The sequence below is a fragment of the Mustela putorius genome, unplaced genomic scaffold (assembly GCF_011764305.1).
Source record: "Mustela putorius furo isolate JIRA1106 unplaced genomic scaffold, ASM1176430v1.1 tig00000640_pilon_pilon_pilon, whole genome shotgun sequence".
Lineage (NCBI taxonomy): Eukaryota > Metazoa > Chordata > Mammalia > Carnivora > Mustelidae > Mustela > Mustela putorius.
The window spans coordinates 59,234-81,044 of record NW_025421432.1 but is presented as its reverse complement, the minus strand read 5'-3'; the positions used below and the strand labels follow the sequence as shown (position 1 = coordinate 81,044).

At 32.6% G+C, this 21,811-nt stretch overlaps 1 protein-coding gene across 2 annotated transcripts in view; it reads right to left on the bottom strand.

The window, feature by feature from the left end:
* The window catches only part of PTPRQ (protein tyrosine phosphatase receptor type Q), a 194,101-nt gene extending 172,897 nt beyond the window's left edge, over window positions 1–21,204 (bottom strand). For both annotated transcript variants that reach the window (XM_045082935.1, XM_045082936.1), the window contains exons 1-9: window positions 21,088–21,204; window positions 20,620–20,731; window positions 19,736–19,962; window positions 17,270–17,339; window positions 13,251–13,450; window positions 11,848–12,097; window positions 10,154–10,282; window positions 8,142–8,288; window positions 2,027–2,199 (exon numbers count right to left, since the gene is read on the bottom strand). In XM_045082935.1, the coding sequence (XP_044938870.1) occupies window positions 2,027–2,199; window positions 8,142–8,288; window positions 10,154–10,282; window positions 11,848–12,097; window positions 13,251–13,450; window positions 17,270–17,339; window positions 19,736–19,962; window positions 20,620–20,731; window positions 21,088–21,144 (1,365 nt within the window). In that variant the 5' untranslated portion in view covers window positions 21,145–21,204. The remainder of the gene's footprint in view (window positions 1–2,026; window positions 2,200–8,141; window positions 8,289–10,153; window positions 10,283–11,847; window positions 12,098–13,250; window positions 13,451–17,269; window positions 17,340–19,735; window positions 19,963–20,619; window positions 20,732–21,087) is intronic.
* Between the last annotated feature and the right edge of the window lie 607 nt (window positions 21,205–21,811).

Below are 21,811 nucleotides of genomic sequence, written 5' to 3'. Positions count from 1 at the left end.
ATAGCACTTATTACATACCACATACTGTTCTAAACTCTTTTGTACACATTAACCCATTAAATCCTCATTAATACTTTTGTTATAGGGACTCTTACAATCTGTATCTTTGAGAAGACAAAACTGAAGGTCAGAAAGGTCAGGCCAACTTTCTAAGGTTAAACCAACCGTAATTGACAAAACCAAGGTTTAAACCCGAGCATTCTGCCTCCTAGAACCATGCTCTCAATCTCTCTACTGTAGAGCCCATTAAGTGACCAGGATCTAAACCCAGATTTATAGGACTCTAAAGCTCATGCTCTCTTCAGTGTATCATAGGGATTACAAGCCATATAGACAGAAGCAGAATCCCAAAGAAGTCTTTCTAGAACACCTTAGTTTCAAGAGAAAAACAGGTGTATCTGACCGTTCAACAGATGTCATTAACAGAAGTGGGAGATCTGTCACCTCGTCTCAAAACAGCCAACTATCTAATTTAAGATCATCTCAGCCAGAGCAAAGGTTTAAGCTTTTGCTCTTTGCCTGAAATGTCCACTAGAGTATCAGAGAAAGCTTTAACACATCTTTTACACACAGAAAAGGAGTAAACATAGGATTGAATTTTAATCCTGTGCTGGAGATGTTGAATAATTGGGAGTCATAAATCTTGGGCAGCCAGAGTGCTTTGAGCACACAGCAACATCAATTTTCAAGGGTGTATAAGAAGTGAAAGAAAGTAGAGACTAGAAATAGAATAGACAATATGTATGGGGAAAAATAATAGCACAGCTAGAAAAAGCAGTGATTCTGGACCAAAACAGTAGAAATGAGTTGATGAACAGCCATCAGGTAGCTCCTGCAAGGCCTGTGATTGGATTCACTGGTCCTAAGTGCATTTATGTTTGTACCCATTCTTGGATGTGACTAGTGTGGAGGCTTCCAGGGCTCTCACAGGTGAAGAGCTGGCTGGGTAAGGTGAATGAAGACAGGAAAGGGAAACCAGTGTGGCCCATATTTCTAACAAAAACAAAGGGGAAGGGGTGCCTGGGTGGCTCAGTGGGTTAGGCCTCTGCCTTTGGCTCAGGTCATGATCTCAAGATTCTGAGATCAAGCCCCGCATGGGGCTCTCTGCTCAGTGGGGAGCCTGCTTCCTCCACCATCCCCCACCCCGCCTGCTTATGATCTCTCTCTCTCTCTCTTTCAAATTAATAAATAAAACCTTTAAAACAAACAAACAAACAAAAAACCAAAGGGGGAAAAAATAAGACTCCCATTGTGAATAGAGGCAAACACATTGTCCTTTTATCGTTTATCCATGCATAGCTTAATCTCCATCATTTAGTAGGTTGGGTTTTTTTTTTAAAGATTGATTTATTTATTTGAGAGAGAGAGAGTGAGTGAGTGAGCAGGTAGAGGCGCAGAGGGAGAGGAAGAGAGAGAATCTCAAGCCGACTCCCCTCACTGCAGGGAGTGGGACAGGAGCCCACCCTCACAACTTTGAGATCATGACCTGAGCCTGACACTTAACCAACTGAGCCACCTAGATGCCATCTGCTTTCTGTAATCAAACATACTCTGCTTTTTTTTTTTTTTTTTTTTTCCCAACGAGAGAGCTTTGAAAAAAATTAGCTCCCAAAGACTGAACAGGACAAGTCATTTGTCAACAACTACGAAATACTGTGCTTTTCCCTGGCAACTGTTACAAATTGCAAGCAGGCATAAGAGGAGTGTTTAAATCATAACAGGAGTTTCTAAACAATTCATTAACTGAATTACCATAATAATATTCACTTATGGAAGCACCTTTAGTCCCGCTTCATTGCTCAATTAACATTTTTATATGCTGAAAAAGAATGATAGCATTTAACTAATAATATATGTTCTAAAATGAAATATGACCTAGTTGCATGAACTTTATAGCCCCAATTTACTTCACTTTGTACCATGATGCTTGTCATACATTTTGTTTGAATGCTGGAAAGTCTTCCAAGTTATCAGGGCCAAAACCAAGGAGAAAGGGCTCACCAAGATGTGAAATGAAAGTGAATACCTCATCTTTTCCTGTGAGCAAAGTATTTTCCAGAATTACTCCTGTCTCTGAAACCAGAACTTTGACTCGGTATTGGTTAATGATTCCATTTGGTTGTCGTGGTTTCTTCCAAGTAATTCTTATTTGTGTGGCTTCTACTTCTGCAAGTTGTAAATCAAATACTGCACCTGGAACTAAAAAAAAAAAAAAAAAAAAAAAAAAAAAAAAAAAGAGGGACGAGTTTAACAGTATATTTTTAAATCTTAAAAATTCCCTAAATTCTTAGCTCAACATTTAAGATTTGTAACTAAGTCCATTAGAAAATAGACTACAACAATTTATTATTTATTAACAAATATGTATAAGACTCATTAAATAAATAGAGTTAAATTTCCACATATTGTTCTCAAAAATGTAAATAAGAAATAGGATAACATAGAGTAATTTCCTCAAATCAGAATGTCATAATATTTGTTTGAAACAAATTCATTAATCAAAATAACTTCCCAGAAAAAGCTGTTTAGGGATGATTAATGCCCACCTGAAAGCTTTATAAAATTATAACAACATATCAAAAAATAATATCCAGAAGACTTTGCCTGAAATGAAATGTAGTTGGTAAATTCAACTAGGTTATCTTTCAATTTATTACATAAGATTGCTTGAAGAGTTGATTGATTTCGGTCCGCTGATTTTACAAATGAATTATGTGAGTCTCTAATTTGAGGTACTTTTACTCTTTTCAGTAATAAAGAGAAACAGAAACAAATTAACCACTGGCTTACAATAAAGCACCAAGTATTTACGTAAATTGTAGTTAGAAAGTAGCCATGAGTGACATCCAGTAACCCTCCCAGTACCAAAGGAGTAATAATGAATCAAGGATAAACATGCCCTGGGCTTTGGTCTACTTTTTGTTTATAGCTAGTGTGATTATGAATAGCCAATTAACCCCTCCCCTAAGTTTGCTAACCTATAAAATGAGTAAAATTATACTGTTCTTATTACTATGGAAGGTTACCATAAGGAACCTTGAATGAAAGGCTCAAGAAAGAAAATAATATAACTTCTTATGATCAAGATGTAGTAAAACGTCAAATTCATTTCCCTAAGCTATTTCACATTAGGATAGTTTTTGCAAATATCATTTAGAACAGAGGTAATTTAGGGATATAATATAAATAGAGAATGACCCTTTTCCCTTCTAAGATAACAGAAAGGACTTGAAAATCAGTTTCACAACTCTTGTAAACATTTACAAGATTTAAAATTAATGAATTTAAATTGATTTAAAATTAATTTAAATTAAATTAATGAATTTAAATTAATTTAAAATTAATGAATATAATTATGCTTACCTCAACCATATAGGAAACTGTAGGGATTTTTCATTCCACAGATTTGAGGTTTTTTGTCTCTCTATGAAGTAGCCATTTAAAAAGCCCCCTAGATAGTGTAACAATATAAGTATTTCTAAATCTTTCTAAATAATTAATGGCTAGATGAATGAATAAGTAATTCTTGCCTAAGATTTTCATTACTACTGCAGCCAATATTTTCTTGTCCAGCACATAGTAACAACTCTGCTCAAAACTAGGATATAAACATGAAAGTACCACTGTAATTTGCTAATTTCTTTAAATCTCCTTTTCTAAAAACATTTCCATTATATAGAAGGATAATTCTTTAGATTGATCTCTCCCCACAGATCTTCTGATCTGAAGGAAAAATGGTTTGACATTTGAAGGACGGAGGAAGAATTCTAGACTAGGACCCCATAATCACAGATTCGCTCCATCATCCAGCAGACTGAGCCCTCATCTTTTAATCATTGTTCTAGGCTCTTGAGAATCGAGCAAGAAATAAGATAGATAAAAACTTTTGCACAGGTCACCTCTTGTATAAGTATATACAAAATAAATATTGTTCCTAACATATATGGTCCTTATGTTTCTATCTTCATATTTACCAACACACATTTTTCCAAAGGCAGAGCAACTTTCCAATCGACTGTGTACTATGAAAATAACACAACCATTTAAAAAGCAAAGCTCCCATTCCACCGTTCTTCTACATTTTACTTTAGAGTTGCTATGTAGATAAAGCCTTGGCCAGTATTGTATCATGGAAGAGATCTGGCATTTTTCCATTTAATTTGATCTTGTGTAGAACTTCAACTGAAGAAACAAATTTAATGAGTACACTGATCAGATTAAGAGGTAAGGAAACCCTGCCTACCAAAAAAATAAGTAAAGTGTCACTTCCATTTGATGTAACACATTAATCTAGTGAATACCAGAAACTACCCAGTACAGCAAAAAGAAAAAAAAGTAAGAGTGTGTGTGTGTGTGTGTGTGTGTGTGTGTGTGTGTGAATTTACTATCCCTTATTTAATCAAAGAGAGGAAATCTTCTAATTTATAAGATATTTTTAAAAATAACTAAGTATTGCTCTATGACACTAATGCCTTAAATTACAATTCAAGTAAAGATTAAGTTATTGTATATTACCCTAAAAATGTACCCCTGTGTAAGAGTGACTGTAAAGCTATCTCTCTCTCTCTCTCTCTTTCTTTTTCAGTGAAAGAAGAAAATGCTTGGGGGGCAAAGGAAATGACTCCATTTGTCCTTGTCCTTGTCCAAAGAAGGATACTTGATCTGTTACAGCAAAAATTCTTATTAGGAAACCAGAGAAGTATGGATTAAATCAGATTCTTTTAATATTGATACCAAATTAACTAAAGAAAATAAAAAACACAAGGGAATTATTCACAGTTCAGCATCGATTCTGAGGTGTAGTCTACAGGAATTTCCTGCGAATCATTCTCAAGTCAATACACTTATAAATTTTATTAATAAATGAGAAACAGAACAGACATATAAAGGATAAATAATGTTCAAATGAGTTTAAGCTTTCAAATGAAAAAGGGTTAGAAAAAAATAAAATGGAGACACTGGCACAGGGGAAAGAAAATGTATTAAAATAAATTTTGCCATTATGTAGGATGTCTGGGTGGCTCAGTTAGTTGAGCATCTGACTCTTGGTTTTGGCTCAGGTCATGAACTCAGGGCAATGATCTTAGGGTTATGAGACGGGGAGCCCTGTGTCAGGTTCTGTGCTCAGTAGGGATTCTGCTTAAGGTTCTCTCCCTCTGCCTCAACCCTGGCTCTTTTTCTCTCTTTCTCTCTAAAATAAATCAAGCTTTTAAAACATAAATTAAATGGTGCTATTGTCTAGCAAATTAAACTAATTTATTGAATTTTAATTAAATTAAACTAATTTTGGAAAAAAAAATCTATTGACAAAAGTCATTGAGAACCCTGAAAATTTGAGACTTTCTCTGATTTCCCTACTAATTATTATACTATTTGCAGAAAGGAACAAGTTGGAGGACAAAAATCTTCACTTTCATAGTCTATTTATGGAAGAATAAATATAGATTTCAATACTCTATTTGCTTTTAAGAAACAATGTTAACCTTCTTATGAGATTTTTATACTAGTGACAGAAAAGTTATTAGGTGATATTGAAGCAACAAAGTTTTACTTAAGATTTGTTTAACCATCCCAAACAAATAAGAAAATGCTGATGTCTATGTTGTATATAATAGCACTGTCTCATTTTGGGATAGGCAACTCCATGACACTTTGTAACATCAGAAATTATTAAACTATCTTTGTTTTTCAAAACCATCTCTTCCTCATACTTGTGTAGAAATCTGCTCAGTAAAAGATTAATGTATATATAGGAATTTTATGAAATGTACAAGAGTACTGCCATGACATGATGTTGACTTTCATTGACGATCAAAGTAGGCTATGGACTATAACATTCTCAGTGTTAATGAAATCAGCCCCATATTACTATAATGGCATATGCAATTGTCTATAAAAGAAATTCAACATATATATATTTATATATAGTTATATATATAAATATATAAATTCAACATAAATATAAAATTCAACATTTTTTCCATGACTATCTGGAGATTTGTAGAATACCAGTTGTTTTAAAAAACATTAATTTAAAAATTGGTCCTAGTATATTTTTAAATAGAGAGTCTACTTTTAAATACGGAGAGGAAAGAAAATAAATTGGGTAACCTTAATTAGAATACAAAGAACCCAGCTGTATTAATAAATGAAAAAGAAAACAGTCTAAAATTAAGGTATCAATTTTAACCAAAAGTATATAGTTCTAGCGAGTTATTAGATTGTTCTCATATGGTTTAAAGATTCCCTTATTGCAAAGTTTTAATTAGTAGGACTAGGACTAATTAGTGTTGTCAGAAGCTGAGAGATACATTTACTGCATTTGCCACAGCATTTCACTAAAGCCCTTCCTAAGTCTGAACTATCCCAAGAGAACTCTATGGAGGAAGGCTAGCACGCAGAGATAAGAACCATGCCACTGCTACACTTAGTGGAGCCCACCTGCTGCCAGTGGAACCCCCTGAGGGCCACCTGGACATGGTCAGGAGGGTAGTTAAGATAAAACTCAGGATAAATTGTTTATTACATAGGGCAAACAAAATCGTTTGTTCAAAATAATTTTGTGTCAAAAATAAGCTGTGTGAAAAATATAAAGCAACATTTTAAATTTTTATTTATTGTTTTGTGAATAAAAAAAGATGCAAAAATAAAGAAAGAGGGATGAACTCTTTTAATGATGTCCAAAATCAACAACATGAGAGCATATGTGGCAATATAGTACCTATTTCCCTATTTTTGCCAAATGCTATAGGCCAAAAATAAGGACAAATAAAAAAAAACTTAAATTATCGATTCAACTTAGGGGTGCCAAAACTGGCTTGATTTGAAGGAAGACAAAAATTCTGAATTTATTTAACTGCATGCCTTAAGAATAAAAATTAGTTGGCCAATTAAGTGGTTTGAGAAAATGTTATTAAAATCAAACCAAAGGACTCTAGACTAATGAGGGCCAGGTCACTCTGCCATTTTTGGTAGCCATTCATAAAGCTGTCTAGCTTTCTAAGAAATGCTTAAGAGCAGTTATTAGGTGAAGGGGAGATTTAAGGTGTAATGGAAATAAGTACAAAGGTAAGACTTCTGACAGAAACACAATGGAAAAAATTTAGTAACAAAGAAATGAAAACATTTTGCTTGTAAGTTTACATCTCTTTCTTAATCTGTGTATTGAAATCATATACACATCAGCATTTTCATTTGATATAAAACATAATGTTTACATTCTTTTAACAGCAAAATATTAATAAGGGGTTAATTGTACTTTGAAGGGAAGAACAAAATTCCCTAATAGTTGCTGCCCTCTAATGGTCAGATACTTGAGTGATTTATCTCTCAGTCTTGATGAACATAATAAGCCCAATCTTTAGTTATATGTGCATATGTGCACTTGAACACATGTGTTTAATTTACAAGTTCCTGTATGTTAGCTATCACACAAAATCTGGAAATTTTTCCAGTGTTAATGTGCTTGTAATAAAATTTTGATGTTCTCAAATAATTGCAATCCGTAAGTAAAAATGAAGACATTTTAGCAAGTTTGATGTGGGCCAGCAAAATGAGTTGTGAGACAATGCAGGAACATTTTTTAAACACCTAAAACTGTGATGTTTAATACATGCTAACAAAAACTTTCTTTAGGAAAGCTATTTTGTAATTATTTCAGGATGTGCTAGTAAACTTGTATTATGCATCCTCTAGGAATCTTCACTTGCTTAATATATCCTTTTGTTTACAAACATATTTTGTTAGAGGCATTGGGGATATATGGATTCTCCTAAACGTCATTCTATGAGAAAAATCTATTCTACATTGAATAAGGTGAGTCAAACAATGTTAAATGTGTTTGTTTTTTTCCTTGGACCTCTTGAGGTTTTGCCAGTCTTCACTGTGAGTCTCAAACACACTGACACTACAGGTAGTACTTCCTAACCTTACTTGATCTCCAGTTCCTCTATGAAGCATGGTGTGGGTTTAATGTTCTGAGGAACACATGTTTGGAATGCATAGGTAGTTATCTGGTAAGGAAACAGCACGAAATAAGTAAATATAAACCAAATAGCTTCTAATATAATGTTTAACCAATGCAGTAAAATCTACAAACAGAGTAAAATATCTTATGAGCACACTGAAAAAGATGTTTTTACCTTCTGGAGGAGTGAATACTGAAATATTTGTTTTGGGTCCAATTCCTGCACTGGTCTCAGCGGCAACATATACATCATACACCGTAAATGGTGTTAGGTTAGTGAACGCAAATTTAAGGTCTTTCGTGCTATTATCCAAAATTCGACCTGCAAAAAACAAAAGATACTGTGAATTATTTTCTCATTAGGCACATAATCATTTTCACATTTCAGTAGAGAACCAAGAATAGCAATTAACGTTTGTTATTACAATTTTAATACATTATAATTACAATTATTTCAAGTTTCAAACATTTAGCTTAGTGGTACATTGATATCAGGTTAAATAAAACAATGGAAAGAACATGAAAATCTCCTGGTAGTCAGAATAACATTATATTATAAAGCCCTATCCAATTACCATGTTACTTTTTGACATTTTTAAAAAGAAAACATTAGATTTTGCTAATATTAAAATAATGACAGTATTTTATACATAAATTTAGTTAATTAAGATACTAAACATTCTCATTATCTTCTATAAAAAGACATTTTTAGAAAATACTTGTAGTTCTGCTTCTGAGCAAAACTCCTTCTTAATAGCCCATCATCAAAATTCTTTTAATCCTCAAGTTTACCTCTGAATAATTCTTTCATTTCTTGCTGTAGCTGGAACCTGGCTCTCCCCTAAGAACATGGCTTCTGTTCCCCGAATGGTCTAATTTATCTCACGGTCACCAAGTGATGACGCCTTCAGGTATGGCATGTGTGTCCTGAGCACCTCAGGGTCTAATCTTAGACAAGCCCACCTCTTTCCTTACAAAAGCTCACAGCTTTCAATCTCATGTCATGTATATTCTCCACCAGCCCTCCTTGTTGCTGTGATAGATTTAGGCCTAGGGTCATTCACCTTCATTCTGGATGGTTTAGTGCCTGCTTCAATGTCACTGTCTTTAGTGCTAATTTGTGGTGATTTCAGGATTCCCTAGACTTGGTCCTTAAAACACTCCCTGCTCTCCTCAAATAATCTAATCTACCACCCTATCTCATCCACTCCCATAGACATCACTACTGCCAGTAACTGCGAATCTTCCATGATCCCAATTTCTTGCAACTCTCTCTGACTTATTCTAGAACCCCAAAGCAACAATTCTTTAAGTTCATTGGGACCTCCAATCCATTGATCGTATGAACTATTTTATTTTATTCTGCTTGGTTTGGTCCCTTACCACTTGGTTTCCACTATTATCCAACCTCAATGGCACTGTCAATTAATCACTACCTTTGCATAAGCCTTCCATTCCCTTGCCCTCTTCTTGTTGAAAGGAGCTGGAGAAAAACACAGATCCACTCTGATTGATATCACTTTATTCACTACCATACCCCAGAGGAGCCCTAAATTTTGCCTAGACCCCTATTCAACTTCTGTGACCCTACACTCTCTACTCTTCTGGTTGATTTCTTTTGTAGCACTATTTTAGGAAAGAATTTTAGAGTTTACTTAGTTGACTTCCAGCAATAACATCTGAACCCCTCAAAATACCTGATAAGGGAACATGCAGGTCGTGCTTGTTGAAAAAGATGAACTTGCAACATTATAAAGATGCCTGTATTATTTTTTAGAGAGGTCTAATTATTAGAAATGCACTCCTTGTTCTAAGCAGAGATTTGAACTAACTGAAGTCCATTGTTCTTTATAAACATATTTGCAATTAAGTAAGTCAAGGTCCTCCTATTCAAACATTTGAAGACATATATGTCCTCTAACACTTCTTAGGAGTTATCTCATTCTCTTAGCTTCTCCTCATGAAATATGGAACATGAACAATGTTTTGCCATCCATATACTTATTTATGATTTTAAATAAAAAGTTCAAAGAGCCTCACCTCCGTTGTTGCTTTTCTATTATTTGCTTCAATTGTAAGATCTTATATAAAAAAAGATCATGTTACTTTTAAGAACTTTGAAAATACTAATGTGCTTTGTATAATTCTTACTCCAAAAGGTAAACACAAAACTGGTTTGAGACTTACCTGATGGTCCATATAGTTCAACTCTGTAACTAAATTTCCCTGTTACTACACTAGGTGGGTCCCATGAAATTGAAAAGGACTTCCCTGTAATGTTGCCTGTTACACAGTTTTGTGGCGGTCCTTCAGGCACTAAAATGGTTATAGAAAAACATGAATAAATAATATATACTTAAAATAAATGAGCATTTTATTAAATATACACAACAAAACACAAAATCTGAAAGAAAAGAAAATATCACACTATGAGCAAAGGGTTTTTTAACTTTAGAAAAAGGAAAAATGAATAAATTGAAGAATTTAAATAAGGCATGCTGGATCATCAGATGAACTACTTATTTGCAACAGTTACTACTTTAATTTAATGTTATATATGACTGCACAGGCTATTTCATTCTCATTCTAATATTGTTCCTTGTATAGTTACATTGTCCTGATACACACCTATATATTGAATTAAACCAGCCCTGGGCATCTGACTTGAAAAACACCCTCCCCCTGGTGGACACAGGTAGAAGGGTCAGGGAATTAACTGTCTCTATATTACCTTATTGGCAAAGATCTTCACTTTATGTATCAATATTTGTATTTGTTTCTGAGAGGAAATTTATAACCTACAGTTAGAAAATTCTAATGTAACATTGGCATCATATAAAAAAATGACATTTTAAAATAGTCTACTTTTCACAGATGTAGTCCCACATTTTACTTTCTTTTGATTGCAATGAAACATTCCAAATATTTTTCTCAAGCCAAAGTTCTTGTCTACCAAATTTCACTTTGTGTTATCCTTAAGAAATTATTTTTTAACTGCATAAGTAGTATAGAAGGAGAAAATGGTATGATTCAAAGATGACTATTTAAATCAAGAAAAAACTTCAAACCTGATGTGATGAAATGATAAAGGCTGACAGCTATGTCATCAGAAAAAAAAATACTGTGCTTTAGGGAAATTACCCTACCAGTAATAATTTCCAGTAATCTCAAAAATTACCAATCACAATGGAATGTCTCATACTATATATTTAATATGGTATTGTGTCAGTAACTACATAAATTTACATATATATAATACTGTAATCCCATAATTAAATACATAAACACCCATAGCTAGAAATTGTGTGTGCTCTTCAAGTTTCGTAATTATACAAATTACACTCATTGAATCCTACCACCACCACCATAAGGGAGGTACTATTGCTGTCTCCATTTTTCACATAGGGAAACCCAGTGCAAAGAGAAGATAAGTAGGTATATTTTTAAGTACTATTTTTGTCTAATACTGAAATATGAATCACATGATATTTCTTCTACTATAGGTCCAACTTCCACTTTTGGTTGTAACAGTATCAGTGAGAGGAGGGTATAGATGATTATCGGAGAAGGACAGAGATGATTTTGAAAATTGCTCAGATCAAAGATAACTTAAAGCTGATTGTAGGATCATGGTTATTAAGCTCAAGAATCCATTCTTCCAAATGTCCTTTCTCTTTTCAGATGCTTATGTTAGTATTGTAAAAGAGTACTGAAATTAAAGATGCTTCAGATGGTATGCCCATGATCTGTTATTGGGGGGAAAAGTTATTGGAAGGGAAAGAAGGTTTTAACAGAAAGATCTATATAGAAAAAATGAAAGATTATTATATAACTAATTTAATTCTTTTTTTTTTCTACATACACAAAAAATGAAACCATACCTGATTCTGGTGTTCTGACGATTGTACTATCAATATAACCTGCTTCAGTTGTAACAGCAGAAACTTCAAAAAGATACGTTGTGTAAGGTCTCAAATGTGTCACTACAAAACTGATAGGCTCTTTCCACACAGAGCTTATTTTACTCCTAGCCAATGTGCTTGATGAGTATGTGGTACGTGATGGGGGCGTAACTCTAGCAAGGGTTGGAGAAGGGCTGGTTGTACTCCACAAAAAAGATTCATTATTCTCCTAGTAAATAAAATAAACAGCAATCAAAAAATAATGTGGTATCTCTTAATGAATATGAGCAGTATAATTTATTTCTTTCCTTTATAGCATAAATATTATTCTTAAATTTATGTTTATGTATATGATTCATTAAGATTTTAATATATATAGATTGTTATCTATTCCAAGTTATGGACCAATTTGCTAGAGCTTAATTATACCCATTTATGTCTACAGTTTTAGAAGAGAATATATTTATTGCATTCTTTATACCTTCATATTTCTTATGAATAGGATTTCAAAAGGCTGAGCAACAGCAAAATCATTACTAAGAATTTTTGAAATTCATGTTAAAAGTTCAAGAACCAAAGAGATAGTCTCCCTTTTGTGAAATTTCAAGCATACATCACTTTATTACTGGTACTATCATTTTTTCCTCAAAAATACTTAAATGATAAAGCCAATAACATAAATGTTGTATATGGATATATATGGGCATATATGTATATGTGTGTATTAGAAATACAGCCTAATTTTAAAAAGAAGGTTTTAAGACTTCTATAACTTACAGTATTTAAAACAAAAGTAATTTTGTTTGTTTTCCCATCAATAATATCCTAAAGATCATCTAGATTACTTTTGGGAAAACATTATTATGGTACTTCCAGGGATTTCCCATAAATGACTAGAGTCATTTAACAAATTCTTCACCTAAGATATGCACAACAAAAACAATCTACTTCCATGAACATAATTTTGACTTTTGCCTTCTCTACCCCTCCTGTCACATGGAAATATTTTTTTTTTCAGTGATATCCTTTACTTTCCTATTTCAGGTCTTTTTAAATATCCTCCACCCAAAATACTCCTCACACAATCTCCCCTGTCCTTACACCAAGGCAATTCCAAGGTCCATTAAAAAATGCTACTCCTTTCATGATGTCTCTTCAGAGCTTCCTGTAAGATTTTTATATCTCTTGAATTCTCAAACCCTGCTCTTACTCCACCTTGAATACAGTCAGTTGCGTCTAACATGATACTATAACTGAACACTATAAGGAATCAAACAGCTAATAACCACTGTGGTTTAAAAAGTTTCCAGATACTAGAAACTTCAAGTGATAGGCTCACACCTAAAATTTTTGAGACACAGAAAGTGTTCCATGATACTTACATTACATTCTGGCAATTTCCCAGTTAAAATGTCTTCCACTCTGATGGAGACATCTTTCACTACTATCCCACTTCTGGCATGTTTCACACTAATCTTGAAGCTGGTAATTTTGCCATTTGGTTGCCGAGGCAAATACCAAATCAGGTTTACTGCAGAATAGTTAAAAGCCTCAACTGTGAGATTCACCACTTTTCCTGGAGCTGGGGAAGTAACAGAGATTGAAGGAAAAGAAAAAACACTGTTATAAAATTTAGAATGGCATTTACATAATGTTGAGATGTTATTTTTTTCAAGTTATATAAAATTAAATATACCCTGTTAGAAAAACCTACTCTCTCTCTCAAATAAATAATAAAATATTTAAAAATAAAATAAATTTAAGATGTACAAGATGTGAATTTGCTACATTTCCATACTGTGCTATGACTGCCATTGTAGTGATATTTAGTACTTCTATGATATTACATAATTATAAAATCACCTTATGTAACTATAATATCACACTGTTATCTATATTCATTATACTGTGCATCAGATCTCTATGCTTATTTATTATTTGAGGCAAGTTTGTACCCATAAACAACATCAGTCTTACACTCCCACCCCATCCTCTGGTGACCACCATTTTACTCGATTCATGAATCCCAATCGCCCTTTCAAATTTCTTATTTGTGTAAACTATACATACGCTTATAAGTATGCCTGTATACACAGACATACACACACAAATTAAATATATTCATACAAAAAAACAAATACAATTTGCTTTCAAAACATTTTCAAATGAGCTTCAATAACAGTCACAGGGAAGTACTTGAGTATATATAAACTTGAATTTATAACATAATCAAAAATTTATTAAATACATGATTTTGAAATATTTGAAAAGTGACCAAAATATTAAATACATAGAAAGTTATTAAATATGTTGGGGCACCTGGGTGGTTCAGTCAGTTAGTTAAAGCATCTGACTTCAGCTGAGATCACAATCCCAGGGTCCTGGGATCAGATTGAGCCCTGCTCCTGGAATTGAGCCCCCTCTTGAGCCCCCCTGTTGGGCTCCCTGCTTGGCGGGGGAGTCTGCTTCTTTTTCTCCCTCTGTCCCTCCCCCGCTCATGTGCTCTCTCTCTGTCTCTCTGATAAATACATAAAATATTTTTTAAAAAGAAAGTAATAAAATATGCTAAACATTTAGTGAAAAAGGTATTTTTATTAACTTGCTTTAATCCTTTTAATCTCAATTAAATATTTCTGCTTTTATTTTCTTTTTTGACTTCATTATGTCCGAAGAATAATGCTGGCTCTTTTCTGTGGTTGGTAGGTCTTTCCCTAAATATTGCAGTTTCTACTTCTGAACTTTCATGTGCCAAAACCCATTATTTCTTGATGTTCATAGAATGAATTCATCCATCTTGATCCAAGCAAAGGTTTGACACTGCGGCACCAAAAACTTCTGTTCATAAAGTCATTTCATCTTTCAGTTAGGTGTCTTCTAACACTTTGAGGATATATCTAGACTAGTGATATGCATAAATCTGTATAAGTTGTGTGAAGGTGTCTACAACTTTACAAAGTATATGTTATGCAAAGTATACATTTATTGAGCCAGAAAGAAACTTCATAAATCCAATATAGAGACTTTTCCTGCATTTCTAATGATTCATCAAGTTGAAAATGGAAGAGCATTCTATTATCCCAAAGCCCAAATAAATTCTATGTTTACCTGAAATAATGCCTCACAGTAAGTTAAGAAGTTGAGATTTTTGTGCTTGTGGATGCAATATTAACTCAGTATGGTATAACTACTTAACTCATACACTCTTCCTAAAGTATTTTTATTCACTGGAAAAGAAATTCCTTCTTATTTAACAATTAAAAATGCAGCTTATTTATTCCATGAACTAGTCCTTAAATTTGGATTCTTTATATCATAAATAATGAAAAGGGGTACTTAGGGTGAAAATGGTAGAATACCGATACAATTAAATTTAGATTTACCTAATGTCTTTACCTCTTTATATTTACCAAAAAAAAAAAAAAAAAAAAAAAAAGAAGGAAATATAGGGGCAAGAGAAATTATATAATATCTAATTTGCCCAAAAACACACAATAAATGAGAAACAGTAGGACTCCCAAGAAAAAATTTTTCATATGTCATTCAAAAGTTATCCAATTAACTTCCCTAAAACTGAAAACATAAGTAATAAATTTTTCTTTTTTATCCTGGTGAATATTTAATTTTGAAATGATAATTTTCCCACTTGAATTTTAGTTGTATGAATAATTTGAAAGTCAATATGCTCAAAATCAACAAGAGTAATTTAAATCTCATAAATGATTAATTTCTAATTTTAATAAACTGAATTTTCTCTAACTTTATATGGAATAGAGCATGTTTCATATGCTTCTCTAGATAAAGTCTCAAACAGAAACTAGGCCACAAAGCTTGATGTATCTTTTTTAACATGAGCCATTGCATTAGCCCCTCTAGATACACAGGGTTCATTCAATTTATCTCATTGGCATAAAGCAGTTCACTGGAAGATTTTTATCTTCTAAATATGTAGAACATTTATAGTTTCAAAAAATTATGGAAATTCTTTTTACAGTAGTTACCACTAACCTGACATATTACTTAGTAACTCATAGTTATCTCAGCCCACAGAATGTAAGTTCCACAGAAAATATCTATTGTTGAATGGAGATGCCATTATTTATCTAATCGTTCTGCATTTATTGGTCCTAACTTTTTACTATTATAAATAAATAGAGGAATTATTAAATAAATAAAAACACCTCCATTCGTTAACTTATTTTTATCAAAAATCTTGTGTTCTACTAGGCTGATATGTAGAATAAAAAATAAGCAAGTAAATGTGTACTATATCAGGCTGCTCTAATGAAGAAAAATAATTTGTTAGGACTAGAGATGGACAGGAAGAAATACAGCCTATTTTAGGAGGTATAGTTAGGAAAGCTAATGTGAGATTTGAATTAACTATCAGAGAGAGAGATGTGGATATTTAGTGAAAGAGTATTTCAGTTAGAGGAAACAGCAAGTACAAAGGCTCTATGATGGAAGATAGGTATGGATGGTGTTATTTGGAGGGAAGGGAGAATGTTAGAGATGGATAAGAGAGGGAAAAGAACATCCTGAGTGCTATGCACCATGGGAAGGACTTATGGTCTTATTCTGAGTAAGATAGGAACCCTACTAAGAAGAGAGAAATACTATGGTCTGGCTTGTGTTTCAAAACGATGATGTAACTCTTGTGGAGATGGAAAATTGTAGACAGGTAAGCTGGAAACAGGAAAACCAGTAAGGAGATGTTCAGTTGCTCAGGCAAGAAGTGATAATAAATTAGAGTGATTTGCAATTGGGGTGAGATTCAGGATGCATGTGGATATAGTGCTGGCAGGATTTGCTGACAGACTAGAGTTTACTATGAGAAAGAGGCATCAATAATACATCAAACTCTTTCTTCTCCACCATTGAAAGAAGGGAGGTAACTTACATTGGTTTGAAAATGATTACATGTTATAGAATAATATGATAACTATAAAATCCATATTTCCAAAGGTCTAATGTCATAAAAATGGATATGATTTGATATTAACAGGAAAAAGCAGGATATAAACTTGTATAAATGGTATAAGGCTACTTTCATGAACATATACTCAATCATATAGACACATATTCATAAGAGGAAAAAAAGGACCAGCCAGGAGCGCACCAAAACGGTAACAGAGTTTTTATATGACAAGGTCATGGGTAATTTTTACTGTCTGTTTCTTATTTTTTCAAAGCTTTTTTTAAGATAACACTGCTTTCATAAATTTAGAGAATAATATATATTTTAATGAATAATTATCTAAGAAGATTCTAAAAGTAATTGAATGGCCATGCTATTGAAGAGTCTATGGATTTTAACATCATTATTTGGCTTATATACCTATTTATTTTAAATAAAAAAACTTATAATTAAGTTAATTTAGAATAAATGATTTAAGCAAATTACCACTTTCTGCAGTTTGGAAAAGAAATGGGTCACTAAACACTCCAATACCAGCACTGTTTTCAGCAGCAACCTAAAACAGACCAAAGAATTATGTTCATGCTCTCTAATTAAACAGAATCTGAAATAATAACATTTTGATATTGATTAGTTAAATGACAAAGATATTTTTCCCTTAATCCCTGCAAAACTCCCAAAGTGGAAAGTACACTTGGAGCTATTCCATATTTCTATTATCCTTAAGGATATATTTGCAGCATAGTTTGATTCAACATATTTAATCAATTCCCAATAGAAAAATTAATAGTCAAGTTTTATAGCCAATTAGTAGCAGTAATAGTAACAGTTATTTATGGGCAACTTTCATGTACCAGGAAATCTCCTAGAAATTTTACACATCTCATTTTATCCACATAATCAATGCATGAAGTGTTCTTATCAGCATTTTATAGATGAGGAAACTGGTTGAGAGAAGTCAAGTAACTTGCTTGAGTCTTACGGAATAAGTGGTAGAACCAGAATTCCACTGAAGTTCTGTTTATTTCTAAAGCTCAACCTCTTTCTATTATATTCACTTCATGCCAGATACTATGACTATTTCTGTAACAAATATGAAACCATATATATGGTATCTTGCCTTATAGTTTACAATCTAAACAAATACATACTCAAGAAAACAATTAAAAAATAAGTCTAATCAGTTAGACTAAGTATTTTGAATTTGAAAGATGGAAAAAATAGATAGAAAAAAATGTAGAAAAATTATTTTAAACTCAGATATCCTAATCAAATAGACTAGAATAGGCAGAGATAATGTCATTATTGAGATTAAGACTCTTCACTTATCCAAATGCCAAAACCGGAGTCTGAAAACCTTAATTTAAATTGCACTCCACTAATTCTTAAATGAATAGTTATAGGCAATTTATTGGCCTTATTCTAGGTAACATCTTCCTTTTCTTTAAAATGAGAATGATTTATCTATGTCATAGAATTGTTCTAAGGACTAAATGAAATAATACCTGTAAAGAACTTAATGGGATTTCCCCCCGATCATATAGATTTGAGATCTACATTTGAAGATATCAAACATACTGCACCAAATACTCTTTGTAATTCTGAAATGGCTAACATTTATTTGAACAGCTTAAAGGTCACAACAATGATTTAGAAAAGTGTGGAATTAAAAGAAGAATAAGGGCTTCCCAATAGGCCTGAAATAAGAAAATTCAAAGGAATAACAATTTGAACTCTATATAGATCTAAGTAGAACTAGCTTTCTGTCTGTAACAGCTTCTTATGATCACATTAAAATTTAATCTTTACATATTACCTTCAATAGTATATTTTAACATATAAACTAATCTAAAATGTACTGTTGACAAAATATATGTATACTGTGCTATTTTATGTGTCAGTTAGAAAAGGTCTCCTACTCTTTACCCATGTCTCTGCAATGAAATAACCACCATGAATCTTTGACATTTGCAAAAATTTCCCTTTAACTGTTCTCCTATAGGGGATTCCTACTACTGGGATGCTCTCTAATTCTTACTGTGTGCTTTGCTTTCACAAATAGGCATGCTTCCAATAATGTAACCCCCTCCCCAGGCAAATTCTTTCTTTCCCATCATTTCTTACCATCCAGAAAGCCATCTCACTTATGTCTTATCACATATTTATACAGCTTTTATAGATTTTTTCCTCTATATTGAATTATCTTAAAAACTCAAAGAATATGTTGATGTTATATTGAAAATAGAAAGGATCACAAAGATATCTGTATCTTTTACTAACCTCTGAAAATACCACAAATATATCTTAATTGGAAACATTTTCATATGGCATAGTTTAGGATTGCTTTTTATATGCTCTTCTTTATTTAATTTTTAATAAGATGTTTGATTTTGCATATTAAACATTATAAAGAACTAAACATTTTTATAAACACAAAAGACACAATAAATGTTCAAGAAATACTTATTGAATGGAACTGAATTGAATTTATTGTTCTCTGAGAAGCTGGCTCAATAGAAACTTTCATTCCATTATTTAAATTTTGATAACTGACACAGAAATACAACAGGATTAAGGGAAAAATAACAAAGCTAACTTAAAGGTTGATGAAAAAGTAGACTATTTTTTACCTATAAAGCCTAAATTATGTCATTTAAACTAGATTCATTCTTTGAAAAAGTTGCTAAGTTAAATGTTTTTAAAATAAATAAATTATACAAATACATCTAATAATGAAAAAATGTTATAACAGTTGTTCAAATTTTAAAGGCCCAGATGGGCACTGAGGTCAGGACTCAGGTGATCATTCTTCAATCACTTGGCTGTGTTCGGCTGTAAAGACTTAATCAGGTGGGAAAAAGCGCCCTCAACTTTAAAATGAATGGAGTATTTTAATATTGTGTTAATACTAAATACTTAATATTTAATACTAAATATTAACAAAAATATTACCTTGATTTCATATGTTGTTCCAGGATTAAGATTAGTAAGAAGAACTTCCAGACTGTCTGGCTTTGTTCTAACTTGTGTGTATTCTGTTTGCATCCATGGACAAACTTCCTTATATTTCACAATATAAGACATAATCCTTCCATTTGGATTAGGTGGTGTATTCCAAGATAGAAGAATTCCAGCAGATCCAACTCTTTCTCCTGCCAGGAAGACTGGAGGTCCCGGGTCTATTTAAAAAAAATATGTTGTTAAAAGGTCAAACAATTATTACATTTTCACAATCATAAATAAGAAAGCTTTTACAAATGTAGACTTTCCAAGTTCCCTAAGACTAATGGTCTTTCAAATGTGACTTTATCTTCCCTAGAGCTTTGCTACCAATAGAAAAAAAAAAAAAGATTAAATGCTTTGGGGGATACCAGAAACATTCTTTTATAAGAATGTAAAAAATGGAATGCTACTACATACATGCCAAATACACTTTTGATGCCAAATCATTTTTAAAAGAAACTTATTTGTGCAAAGCTTACACATAAAACTAAGAAAGCCAGAACACAGTCTTACAAACTTAATTATTCTTCCTGAACAAGAGTACTGAGTCTATTTTCATGGCTCTGTATTATTTAAATATTACCATTAACGGTCTCTCTGGTCAATTTCACAAACAAGTATAATTATCTTTACTCTGAAAGTCAAGAAAGCTAAAGAACCAGTAGGACACAAGTCCTAAACAGATCACTTTCTTAAGTTTCCATTTTGCTTTAATTACTAACCTGTTTTCATGTACATAAGGCACATAGGGCTAAGCTAAGTATTTCTATCCAATAGACTAACTGCAAATACTTCATAAAAAGTACTTCATAAAAAAAGGAACATATACTTACTTGTTACATTGGTTGTCACTGTTCTACTAACAGGTGAGCTGTATGTTGTAGCAGAAATAGTAGAGATGGTTACATCGTACCTAGTTCCAGGAACAGCTTTGGAAACATCAACCTGGAACACCAAAACCAAATAATTGCATTAAAACTCTTTCTGAAAAACAAGAAAGCTAAAACAATAAATCCATCACAACAATAACAGAATAAAGTTAACATCTCACCCTATAAACTCTGCACTGTTTAAAATATTCCAAGTTCCATATTATTGTAAAATATAATAAATTTGTTCTATCACATAACTATTTACCAAGTAACAGATAATAAAAACTTACAAAGCATACGGTGTTATCAAAAACAAAATCAGTACTTCAATCCCTCTTGTTTGTTGTCACAAGAAACAACTATTTAAGAGTCTTAAGAAATCTACAACCCATTACTTAACCCTGGTTTTTAAGAGTATGTATGAAATACCTGTGTCTCTGAAGCTCCAATAAAAAGTAAAAGAAAAATGATAAGAAAATCCATCATTATTACATTTTTCAGGCAGTGGAATCACATTGATGGCTCTAGAGAGAAATGTTGCCTGCATTAATGATTTAAAGACAGATCCTCCTGGCAAGTACACAATTAATGAGCCTGGATTACTCAATAGCTCAGCCCTTTCTTTGTTAAACTATTCATGAACCCTTGGATGGCTGGCTGTAGGTTCAGGGTAAGACTTAAGAAAAAAGGCATAGACGTTGCTAAGGTAACAGTCCACCCATGCTGAAACTTACACTCATCAACTCAGCATCAGTGTTTTTGTCTTCATTTTATGCTTTTAAAAACTCTCAAAGTGTTCATGGTGTATGAGTTTCATAAAGAACTTTCCTATGAGGACCAAATATAAATACAAGTTGGCTCGGCAAGTATGATAATGAAAACTATACCCGATACTCTTCACCTCCAAGATCTTTGATAGTAACAAAGCCGCTGTCAGGAACAAGATCCACATTAAACCTTTCCACATGGCCAGAGGGCAGGCTCCAGTAGACAGAAAAGGAATGTGTGGAAATATTGAAGGCTTTAAGTTTCTCGGGTTTTTCCGGTTCTGATATTGAAAAATAGAGGTTTGAAATAGAGTTATTCTCCTAAATATTCAAAAGAAAAAATGAAAATCAACAGTCTGTCGGATTTCAATATAATCACATTGCTA